The 12,896-nt window shown below is 45.2% G+C and overlaps 1 protein-coding gene across 6 annotated transcripts in view; it reads right to left on the bottom strand.

The window, feature by feature from the left end:
- LOC119953152 (furin-like) overlaps positions 1–12,896 on the bottom strand; it is a 65,166-nt gene that overhangs the window by 27,182 nt on the left and 25,088 nt on the right. For all 6 annotated transcript variants that reach the window (XR_005457971.1, XM_038777058.1, XM_038777059.1 and 3 more), the window contains 3 exons: positions 6,216–6,388; positions 2,977–3,189; positions 1,542–1,642 (listed from right to left, as the gene is read on the bottom strand). Coding sequence is in view for 5 of the 6 variants with exons in the window: in XM_038777058.1 (XP_038632986.1) it covers positions 1,542–1,642; positions 2,977–3,189; positions 6,216–6,388 (487 nt within the window). In the remaining variant the exon portion in view is untranslated. The remainder of the gene's footprint in view (positions 1–1,541; positions 1,643–2,976; positions 3,190–6,215; positions 6,389–12,896) is intronic.

Raw genomic sequence — 12,896 nt, 5'->3', positions numbered from 1 at the left:
CAAACACAGAAACACAAATAAAGCTTAAACCTATACTTTATTTCCAACACACAAGAGTACAAATATAGATGACTTAAACTATATCTATTTCATGATGTGTAGTGAATCAAATTGGCTGAAGATTGGCATCAGTTATGCTCGGCACCTCTGGAAGAGACCGAAATGAATCATCCACTTGGCTCTTCTGGCTGAAGATGGTTGCATGTACTTATCCTTTGCACGGATGTTCTGGGATCCCCCATCATTGAGGATAGGGAAGGGGTATTTGTGGAGACTCCTCCTTTAGCGAGTTGTTTAATTGTCCATCAGCATTCACAACTGGATATGGCAGATCTGATCCATTGGTTGTGAAACTACTTAGTTCAGTCTATCACTTGCTGATCAATGCTGTCTGACATGCAAGTAGTCCTGTGTTGTAACTTCACCAGGTTGGCACCTCTTTAGGTATGCCTGGTGCTACTCCTGGTCTGCCCCCCCAGAACTATTTGTTGAATCACGGTTGATCCCCTAGCTTGATAGTAAAAAAGTGGGAGTAGGGTTATTCTGGCCCATGAGGTTACAGATTATGGTTGTGTACAACTCTGATGATTGCACATAGCGCTTCATGGGGCCCAGTTTTCAAGTTGCGAGATAGCACAGCAGAGGACAGGAGTCAGAGAAGGATGGTGTAGTCGACCATGTCAAAAGCGGTGTAGCAATCAATGAAGGAAAACACATCAGTCATACTGGGCTCATCACTCTTTCAATTAGGGGACATTAATGTTGTAAAAGGGATGAAACTGGATAGGAAAGACTGCAACACTAGTTGTGGGAAAGATGGACCCAGATTTGGGAATTCAAAGCAGAGGAAAAACAAGGCTTTAAATTGAGAGTTGATCTACCAAAGAAACCTAGAGAGGGACAGTACCAGAAAAGGAGGAATTAATCACAATTTCAGATAACTATGGAAGGCAGAAAGAAAGAAAGTTGAGTAATCAGCAGTGTAGTGGGATTAAAGAAGCAAGAGGTAGACAAAATGAACAGACAGGATGAAGGGAGATAGGAACAAAACTAGCAAATTATACAGGATCAGGGATAGAACTGGTGAGGGTTGGGATGCGGTAGAGCCCAGTCTGAAACAGTGACAGAACTACAAGAGCTTCTTGCATCTCAGAAGTATCGGAGGTTAAAATAATGTTAAAAGTAGCCAAGTATTTTTGTTCTCCCAAACGTTCCTGGGTAATAGGATTAGTTTGGTTCATGAGAGCAAAGCCCAAATACTTCATGGAGTCCAGCCAAATCTGGCAATAGGTGGCTAAAGCAGTTGTCTGCTAGAGATGCAAGGAATGGATTCATTGTAAACCATTAAAATTAACAGGATAATTTTCTTACGCTTGGATCAAGCGGTTAGAAGCTACTGGTTCTAAGAAAAATTGATGTTTTTAAAAGCATCAATTACCATATGTTGCTTGGACATAATAGCGAAGGCATTAGAAATATTGAAACCCATTCATACATCAATAGCACACCCAAGAACATTACTGCATTCAAAAAAAAATTACTTTGCTTCGAGAGCAAGAGCTATGATCCCAGCAGCAAGTGGTGCAGATGCTGATGTTCCAGTGTGTTTCTCTGTACATCGTAAACGAAGGTCTGTTGTTACCTGGGAAGAGGGTGGAAGGACAGAAAGAGATTACTGACAGCGAGTTAACCAAAACATTATTAACTTAACCTCCTCACATTTGACATATCAGAAATGAAGCACAATTTTGAAATGCCTTCTTTGGGAAGTCAGAAGCAATTTTAGATAAACAGAGTCTACAGATTTTGAGGTCTATCTCCAGAAGGTGGGTTTTTCACTTTGGGGTTATCAAAAAGAATGAAAACTGGACAGGAGGAGCCATGCTTTCAAATGTATGCTTCCGTGCAAGTATGCAAAAAGATAGTCAGCCTTGCACACTGATTTATGGGGAACGGTTCTCCAATATTTCAAATCATCCTATCTTCTGACACAGCAAATAGCAAAAGTAATTCTGGTCTAAACAGCCAATTGCAAAGCCATGGGGGAAAAAAAAAAAATGAACAATGGGAGGCAATTTAATCTGTTCTCTTCCTTCCCCTTGCACCCACTCCCCCTATATCTACCATCCAAATGGGTGGATGGAATTGGCCAATCAGAATCCAGACACCGAACCACCTTAAACACACCACTTCCAATCGGAGCAAAGCTGCAGCAGGAGGTTAGCCTCTTGCCTCAAAAAATGGGTGCCAATTATTTAACTAATGTTCAGGAGTCTTCACAAAAGGAAAATTATAGTAGTCTTCCAGAATTAATTGCGGTAATTTAGCTTTACCATGACTTGGGAAGCGAGAAAGAGCGGATCCAGCAACAGGGCAACACGGTGGCACAGTGGTTAGCACTGCTGCTTCACAGCTTCAAGGTCCCAGGTTCAATTCCCAGCTTGGGTCACTGTCTGTGCGGAGTCGGCATGTTCTCCCAGTGCCTGCGTGGGTTTCCTCCGGGTGCTCCGGTTTCCTCCCACTAGTCCCGAAAGACGTGCTATTAGGTAATTTGGACATTCTGAATTCTCCCTCTGTGTACCCGAACAGGTGCCGGAATGTGGCAACTAGGGTTTTTCCATAGTAACTTTATTGCAGTATTAATGTAAGCCTACTTGTGACAATAAAGATTATTATTATTATTATTATTATTATTAAGTGCTTCTCAAAAGACTACCATGGTCCTCTCCCTGTCTCAATGTCCCTCCACTGCAAACCACCCCAGTCTTTCCTTAGCAGCCATAGCACCTCCCTCTCTCCTCAGCCAACCTCTTGGGAACAGAAAGGTTTGGACATGGTCTCACCATTCAATGTAGCAGGATCTTGATTATCTACATTTCCTCCCCGCTCCAAATCATACCTGCCCCATCCCCATCTCCACACAAATATCAGAGCAAATGGTTTGTCTTTGTGCACAGACAAAAAAAGCTTTCTTACAATCTGTTTTTCTGTTCTGGATCCGCTGCTATAAGTAGTTGTTAGCGTTGAAGAGCAGGCCTCGCTGTACCAAGGAACATTCCCCAGTTGAGTTGTGCTGCCTACAGACAGTGTGTAGATACTGTTGGTATAACCATCGCAGTTACAGTTATCATACTGGAAGCCTCCATTACCAGATGCCCAAACAAAGATGGAACCAAGACCACCTCGACCCTAAGAAGGAATAAGTAAGTCACCATGCAATTCTGAATGGCTCCAAATTTTAGACATGGCTAAAATGAACACCTAAATGACTGCAGATTATTGATGTTGAAGCAGTTTAATGATGAAGACTATATTATAAGCATAGCACTATGGCTATTCTCACGAGGAAGATAGTATGCATTATTAAAGTCACCAAGGCACAATTACAACGCAATTTTTAAAAAGTTACTGAATCCTTTATTTTCCCTTCCCAAATGACCCCTCACAGAACCTGACATTAACAGGACTTTCTTCAACCAGCAAAACATTCTTCCAAGTTCTAAGATCCATAGATGGAATTGAGATCAAAGGATGGACGGATGAAACAAACCATATTTCTAAAGGGCTCGAGTGGGTAGGTGTCGAGGGGCTGTTTGGTTGCAGATTATAGAACTAGGAGTCACAGAAACATATTGGAAGCAAAACAAAATTTCCTTCAGGAAAAACTGGCATGGACATGTGTTCAAGGAGGAAGAATTAGGGGTGACCCATTTATGACTTTGATAGTCTGTAGATTCTCTTCCCCGGAGAGAAATGGTGGTGGTGGCTAGGTCAAGGCAGAGGTAGGTAGGTATATTTTTGATCAGCGACTGTTGCTTCCGGATGTGGAAGGGGAGGGAAGAATTGGAGATATACACACACAAGTGGCTGGGGAGCAGGGAGATGAGTGGGTGGTGAAGATAAAGGAGAAATGGGAAGGGAGATCAATTGTGGGGTAAGGAGGCAGGCAATGCACAAGGTTACAGCCATCTGAGATGGCCACCTGCAAAGGACCATGGGAATTATGGCCAACCCAGGACTCAGACAGATAGAGCTTGTGTGTATTTGCAACCCAGATAGCTAGACCCAATCGGAATCCCCGCTCGTTTGCATTCTAATGGCCCATTTCCCCAGAACAATAGGACTGCACTCAAGAAATCGATACAGTCACAGACTGATTGGCGCCACTCCCTTTACTCAGAGAGCCCAACTGCCAAGGTCAATGACCGCAAAGAACCCACCCAGCCACCGAGGCAACCGCCCCTTTATTGCCGAAATTGAAGGCAGTGATCGAAGCCGTGTCGAATTATTGGATCCAAGATTAAGGACCGCCCCAAAGAGTGCAAATCCCTAGGAGGTCTCTTTTGGACTCGGCCTGTGCCAGCCCAACTGCAGCATAACGACCAGACAACCAAGTTCAAGACCAACGATCGCTACCTGACAAATAAGCCCAGCAGACAGAGCCACTTCTTCAAACCAGCCACGTGAGATCAAGATAAAGGCCTTATCCATCTGCACAGAGCCAGTTGCCCTGAAGTTAAGTATAGGTATTGTAGTTGATAGGTGTGGTTTAACTTGTAGTATATTATGCTTGCATGTCGAAGTAACCCTTGTGTGTAAATAAACCATCTTTAAACTTGAACTGACTAACTAGTTGGGTGGTCATTTGACCGATATACGGGAAAGCCTTGTGGTCAGTAAGAGAAACAGAAACACCCACATTATTGGTGACGCTCGTGGGATAGTATTCCATTAAATTGGCAACAGGGTAAATGGGACCTCCTCTTGTGCAAGGATCAGTCTGATACAGTTTAAGGTGGTGCACATGGCTCGGGCGAGAATGAGTGGGTTCTTTCAGGGGGTAGCAGATGAGTGAGAGGTGTGGGCGGGGGCAGCAAATCACATGCACATGTTTTGGGGTTGCAAAAAAATTGGGACGATTCTGGGCAGGAGTATTTGTGGCCTAAGCCAAAATAGTGGAGGAGGTGGAGAACCTGGACCCTTTGGTGGTGATATTTGAGGAATCAGAGAAGCCGGAGCTCATGGAGAAGAGGAAGGCCAATGTCATGGCCATCACCTCTTTGATTGCACGGCGGCAAATTTTGCTGGAGTGGCGGTCGGCATCGCCCCCAGGGGTAGTGGCTTGGTTGGGTGACCTGTACGACTCCCTGCGATTAGAGAAAGTAAAGTATGAGTTAAATGGCTCTTCAGGAGAGTTTGAGGAAAGGTGGGGGAGGGGGGGGTAGTAAAAAAGGAAGAAAATCTGTACAGACTGTAGAGTGGATTGTTAGGAAGTATGTTTCCCAGGGTGTTTATTTGCTGTAACTGGTTTTGATACATAATATACATTTTTTTTTAAATAAAAGTATTTTGATCAACATGGAAGTCAAGGGATACGGGGGACAGACAGGAAAGCGGAGTTGAGGCTACAGTCAGATCAGCCGTGATCTTATTGAATGGCAAACCGGACTCAAGGGGCCCAATGGCCTGCTCCAGCTCTTAATTCTTACAGTATCAGGATAAAGGGGTCAGCCATTTAGGACTGAGAAGAGGAGAAATTTCTTCACTTGGGGGAGGTTTGGAAATGAAATCTTTGGACTCCTCTACCTCAGAAGACTGAGGATGCAGTCGAAGAATATATGAGCTGCGCAGATCGAATGGGAAAGTGGATCGGAAGTAGACATTCAGCCATGATTTCATTTGAATGGCAAAGCAAGCTTGAGATGCATACATGGCCTACTCCCGTTCTCATTCTTTATTTTAAATATGAAAGTTTCATCCTCTTCTTGTATCTTATGCAAAACGGTTGGCTGGAGGCAACTAGTCCAATTCTGTGGTATGATGAAATTTACTTTACAAGGTGCAAGAAATAAACAGAACTCCACATTCACATCTTTTAAAGATGTCTATTCCATTCCCAGGTGACCTCCAACTAGCAACTCTAAATCTCTAAAACAAGAAACTACAGAAAGACATCAGTACATGGCAAATACTCTCCAAATAAGCATTAGAACAAGAGCTGTGATGGATCACAGTTTAAGTGCTGAGGAATATCTTTTTAAAATAGTTCTATGCCATCACAAAAGCTGGTCTCATACCAAAACATGTTAATTATCAAGAATTACTTGCAATGGTTTTAATTTAAAGCAGATTGCTTTGCACACAACTCCATATTGGAAAGCTTAGCACTCTGTAAAATACACACAGTTACTCAATGAACGATTTAGTGATCTTACATTTGTAATACCCCTGAGAAATGCCTGACTTGCCAACATTGCTGGCCCTTCCACAGTCTGCCCATTGTCTTCTGGACCCCAGCTGGCACTATAGATGTGGATGTGCTGAGGGTTGAGGCTGAGTGAGCGGGCTTCCACTACGTCAGTGATCTCACCATCAAGCATTCGTACCCCTGCAGGCGGAAATAGACAAACAAAACTATTACAGATGGCAAAGGATGGAAAACCACAAAACACCAGAGAACTGTAATCAACAAATATAGTACTGCTCTTGCAGAACAGTTCCAACATCACCAAACACCAAACCAACACGGTGGCTGAGAATGTGAAGCAAGGGTCAATAACTAGAACAATCCAGAATTAATGGGACACATTAGTGGAAAGTTACAAATAAGGGAGTTATTATTGAATTCGTGAGCCGACTCATGACTGTAAGCCAAATAGCCTTGAGAAACAAGGAAGATGGCTGGATGACGGAATATGAAATGTGGGAGCCATTGATACTGTGGCTAAACACCTGCTGTTTTTGCTAAAATTGCTATATACTCATGTGCCAATAGATAACTTTAAAGTCTGTAAAATCATGTATCGAAACTATGGCAAAAACAAGCTATGCTTTGTAATGGGGGCAAGTTCAAGTGAATGTAAGGGACAGCCCCTTAAAAAACATATAAAGACAGGATGTTTTGAGCAAAACTTTGGCACACTCAGAGGTGTTTCTTCGGAATACCTAGAGAGCGGCCCCGATCGCAATAAAGAATATTCTAAAGTACGAGCGTGTTCGAGACCGTTTCTTCCGGACTGAGAGACAAGTGAATTAGAGACACATTCACATGGCCAACTTGGCTATGCCTGGATCAAAGTAACGCATATCTATACAAATATCAGGTGGGTAAACAACATGCAAGATTAAAGGGTGCAACTGAATGACCTTGTCGCACCCAACTTGGTGATGCGACGAGGTCAGACTTAGACATAGAACATACAGTGAACATACAGTGCGGAAAGAGGCCACCCCTCCTACCCTTTTTTGGTTACTAAGGGCAATTTATCATGGCCAATCCATCTAACCTGCACGTCTTTTGACTGTGGGAGGAAACCCACGCAGACTCTTGAGGTTTGTGATGCTCGGGACACCTAGCGAGATCTAATGATACCTCAAAATCTGGATCTCCCCCTCGTTGGGAGAGATCCAGATTAACATACTTAAACGGGCCGTTGGGCTCACGTCTGCATGTTCTCCCGAAACCCAGGAACTAACGCCCACCCCGAACAGACTTGCCATGGGGCTCCCAGGCCATAGGTGGCCTCTAGGCAGGCTGATACTCTGGCACTCCTGCTGGCACACAGCACTGCCAAAGTGCCAGGCTGGCAATGCAAAGTTGCCCATGCCAGAGACCATGCCCAGGGGATTCCCCGCCCTTCAGAGGTGGGGTGAGTTTGACTCCTCATCAAGTTGGGGTGGGGGGGTTGAGAGATTGAGATGGCATATGGCACCGAGAAAGACCCTGCTGTACGTGCCCAAAATGTGACTCTATTGTGTAGGTTAAATTGCGCCCTAAACGTGGAGACCAATGCACATACTTTGGCCAAGATCACATTATGGTAGAAATGATGGGCTAAGGATTGCAAAGGACTAAAATCTACACCTCCAAGGCATTTTCAGGTAAAGGGAAGGCATCCTCTCCAGGGGTTGGATAAGAAAGGAACATCAATAATATGTTTCATGGTCAACGAGCCAAGAAAATTCAGTTAAGCTCAAAAAGGTTTAAAAAATGTAATAATTTGCTGTATAATGAGCTACATCTTTCGAAAGTCTTTCCTTATTAGGATGCAGTAAATGACCCATTTTATACATACAAAAAAAAACTGCATGTAACTGCAGGCCCAAAAGTGAAAGCGAATAGAACCCAGAATGGATTACCTAGCAACATGCTGCTAATATATTCCTTTCATGTCCCATTGACTCTTTACAATACGAGGGAAAAAAAACAGTAGCAACCATTCACATCTTTCAGCTGAAGTGGGGGGGGGGGGGGGGGGGGGGGGAGGGAAACTGAAGCAGCAGAAAGATCAGACTGCAAGAAACACTGCCCATGTTTAGTGTCTGTTTCAAAGTGCCTTTAGCACAGGTGCAACAAGCTGCACTTTTACAGAAGGCACAAGATAAAAAATGTTTTTAAAAAATTAATTTATGCAATGTTGGGGTTGTTGCTTAGGCCAGCATTTACTGTCCATCCCTGGTTGCCCTTCAAAAGGTGATGAGCTGCCTTGAACCGCTGCAGTCGCTGAGGTGTGGTACACCCACAGTTCTGTTAGGTAGGAGTTCCAGGAATGTGACCCAGCAACAGTGCAGGAATGGTGATATAGATGGTAGTGGGTTTGGAAGGTATTGCCAAAGGAACCTTAGTATTACCATAGTGCATCTTGTAGATGATACACACGGCTGTCACCATTAGTTGGTGGTGGAGGAATTGAATGTTTGTGGAAGGAGGAGCAATCAAGTGGGCTGCTTTGTCCTGGATGGGTGTCAAGCTTCTTTGTTGTTGGAGCTACACTCATCCAGGCAAGTGGACATATTCCATTGCCCTTTTGGCTTGTGCCTTGTAGATGGTGGACAGGCTTTGAGGGGGGGGGGGGGGGGGGAGGGGGGGAAAAGAGGGTGGAAATCCAGAGGCGAGTTACTCACCGTAGGATTCCTAGCCTTTGACCTGCTCTGATAGCCACAGTATTAATATGGATCGTCCAGTTCAGTTTCTGATCAATGGTAACTCCCAGGATATTGATTGTGGGGGAGGGGGGAGAAGAGGAAAGAGACTCAGCGATGGCAATGCCATTGAACGTCATGCGGCGATGGTTAGATCCTCGCTTGTAGGAAATAGTCATTGGCTGGCACTTGTGTGTGACGTCAATGCAATTTTCCCACTTGTCAGCCCAAGCCTGGATATTGTTCCGGCCTTGCTGCATTTGACCATGGACTGTTTTGCCTCATTTATCTGAGGAGTCACAAATGGCGCTGAACATCTGCGAACATCCCCACTTCTGACAGAAGGAAGATTATTGATGAAGCAGCTGAAGAGGGTTGGAAGCTAACTACCCAGAGGACCTCCTGCAGTGATGTCCTGGGGTTGAGATAATTGACCTCCAACCACCACAACCATCTTCCTTTCTGCCAGGTGTGACTCAGATTCCAATTAACTCCGTTTTGCTAGGGCTCCTTCATGCCACACTCTCGTGCTGCCTTGATGTCAAGGGCACCCACTCACCTCACCTCTGACATTCAGCTCTTTTGTCCCATGTTTGAGCCACAGCTGTAATGAGGTCAGCGGTGGAGTGATCCTGGCAGAACCCAAACTAAGCATGTCATTGTGGAGTAAAGTGCTGCTTGACAGCACAGTTGATAACGCCTTCCATTACTTTGCTGATGGCAAGTAGACTGATCGGGCTGTAATTGGCTGGGTTGGATTTGTCCTGCTTCTAGTGTACGGTACACACGGGCAATTTTCCACATTGCTGGGTAGGCGCCAGTGTTGTAGCTGTACTGGAACAGCTTGGCTAGGATGCAACAAAGTTCTGGAACACAAGTCTTCAATACTATTGCTGGAATACTGTCAGGGCCCATAGCCTTCGCTGTATCCAGTGCCTTGGTTCCTTAATATCACTTGGAGTGAATCGTATTTGTTGAAGACGGTGATGCTGGGGAGTTCCAGAGGCGACCGAGCTAGATCATCCACTCGGCACCTCTGGCAGAAGTTTGTTGCAAAATGTTTTAGCCTGGTCTTTTGCATAGATATGCTGGGCTCCTCCATCATGGAGTTATTTGTGGAGCCTCCTCCTCCAATGAGTTGTTTAATTGTGTACCACCATTCACAGCAGAGCTTAGATCCGACGCGTTCGCTGTGGAATTACTTAGTTTGGTCTATTACTTGCTGCTTGGCACATTAGTCCTGTGTTGTAGCTTCACCAGGTTGACACATTTTTAGGTATGGTGATGCTCCAGGCATGCTCCCCTGCACTCTTCATTGAACCAGGGCTGATGGTAATGGCAGAGTGGGGATATACCAGCGCCTCATGGATGGCCAGTCTGAAGTTGCTAGATCTGTTCGAAGTCTATCCCATTTAGCATGGTGGTAGTGCCACAAAACACAATGGAGGATATCCTCAACATGAAGACAGGACTTTTGTCACCACTGTGACTGTGCAGTGGTCACTTCTACTGATACGGTCATGGACAGATGCATCTGCAGCAGGCAGATTGGAGAGGATGATGTCAAGTATATTTTTCCCTCGCCACCTGCTGCAGTCCAGTCTAGCATCTATTTCCTTTCGGACCCGGTCAGCTCCGTCTGGCTACCGAGCCACTTTTGGTGACGGTTGAATGTCCATCTATTCGGCAACCTCGCCACACAAGTGCTTCCTCCAACTTTCAACACAAGTACAATTAGCTGATGCTGGACAGTACGTGGTAATCAGCAGGAGGTTTCCTTACTAATGTTTAACTTGAAGCCATGGGACTTCATGGGGCTCACAGAGTGAATGTTGAGGACTCCCAGGACAACTCCCTCCCGAATATATACCATTGCCACCATCTCTGCTGGGTCGGTCCTACCGGTGAGACAAGACATACCCCACGAATGGTAATAGTGGTGTCTGGGACATAATCTGTAAGGTATGATTCTGCAAGTATGACTATGTCAGGCTATTGCTTGACTAGTTGCTCTTCCAACTATGGCACAAGCCCCAAGATGTTAGTAAGAAGGCTGGGTTTGCTGTTGTGGTTTCCGGTGCCGAGGTTGATGCCGTGTGGTCCATCTGGTTTCATTCCTTTAATTCAGTTTTTAAGTCAAATAATGTTGACAGCACTACTAAAGAAAACGCATGGCACAGATTTTGTAGTTAGTGGCAAAAAGTGACAAGAGTTCAGTGATGATCTTAAAAGAAAGCCACCATTAGATTGCTGGCATTAGCTATGGAGGATTTCTAGTGCAATTTTTAAAATGGGCCTCACCTGTGTTACATATGAAAATTGTTAGGGAGACAAAGTGGCCCAATGGTTAGCACTGTTGCCTAGTGCACCGAGGACCGGGTTCGATCCCGGGTCACTTGTATGTGGAGTTTGCACATTCTCTCCATGTCTGCGTGGGTTTCACCACCCCCCAATCCAAAGGTGGATTGGCCATGCTAAATTGCCTCTTAATTGGGAAAAAAATATAATTGGGTACTCTAAATTTTAAAAAAATATATGAAAACTGTTGCTGTCTGAATTCACTCATCTCCTCTGACAGATGACAAACTGACTGGGCCACTTTGATGGGCTCTGTAGAAACACATCCTAGGAGGTAGGATAGCCTTTGCATAGGAGTTGGTGAATGTTATTGGTAGACAAATGCTACTTGCGCTCCACATCTCATGGAGCTGAGAAAATTGCAGCAGAGTCATTAAATGTGGAAAAGAGATGAACATTATCTGATCTAGAATTGTCCCATTAACCTTTTGGATAAAATCAGCATAAGGTCAATTGTTTATTCCACTTGTTCTGTTTATCAGAGAGAGAGAGTTTACTTTTTTTTTTTAATTCTGCTGCGAGGAGGTGATCACATTGGAATCAGCAATTGGTCCCGAATAGAAAACTGGAGACCATTTAAACAGAGATTCCAGGTAATACAGAGAAACACAACTGGTCAACCCGACTGAAGGGAATTTAATCCAAAAGGGGCTCGTCGGGTGCTTGATAAAAGGGCACGTGCACAGGTGGCCTTGGCAGACGTTCACCCTCTCATGGCACACCAGTGTGCTGCAGCACAGCGATTGGGGATCACTGCTCTAGAGTACAACAGTAATGTCAAGTATGCTAAACACTCAATCATTTTGCAGAATTAGCACAGACAGCAATTAGGAAGTAACAGGCAGGTTTTATCATTCACTTTCTATAATCAGCAAAATAAAAGGGCACGATCTATCTGAATTGGAGTCCTGCAACAAGGGTGTTTCCTGGTACTCAGACGCCAAGAAACTCCATGCCATCGAACTGGACTCTGGGGCCTCAGCTGGGAACTGCCCGACAAGGCGCACTCAAGTCTTGTTTTCTGCACCGAGGAGCTCCACTTGCCGGAACTCCTCAGTGGGGTAGGAGATTGGGAACCATTTCCCCCCCCTGCCCCTCAAACTCAAACCCCAACTCACTTACAAGAGGGCCCTCGGACACCCCCTCGCACCTGCCCCGGCACAGAGCATCCCTGGGCCGGATCTCTGGGAAAAATGCCTGCTTGGCACCATCAGTGCCCTCTGGGGTGCCAGGGTGCCACCCTGCCTAGAGGGAAACCACCTGGGGGCCTCCGATCCCCTGGGAGGCCCAGGCTCCGTCTGGTCCCGGTTTGTGGAGCCCAACACTGAACAATGCTCGCCCAAGGACTCCAAGGTGAAGGGATTAGATCCCAACACCTTGATTAGATCATGGGAGAACACGTTAGAGAGAGAGACTAGCTGCCCTGCCCGAATATGCAGAGTTACTAAAAAGTGATCCGCTAAAAAGCATTAATGGGCATGATTCACATCGCGATATTTCATGAGATAGTGTTAGCTCTCGAAGTGTGGTGAGCCGGGTAGATCCTGAAAGAATGACCTTCAAGAATCTACTGGCTGCATCGTGCAGCCTGCTGCCTTTTGGGCATGATAGTTGAT

The sequence above is a fragment of the Scyliorhinus canicula genome, chromosome 18 (genome assembly GCF_902713615.1).
Source record: "Scyliorhinus canicula chromosome 18, sScyCan1.1, whole genome shotgun sequence".
In the NCBI taxonomy this organism is placed as follows: Eukaryota; Metazoa; Chordata; class Chondrichthyes; order Carcharhiniformes; family Scyliorhinidae; genus Scyliorhinus; species Scyliorhinus canicula.
Note: the sequence above shows the minus strand (reverse complement) of the source record. Positions and strands in the feature narration are given on the sequence as shown.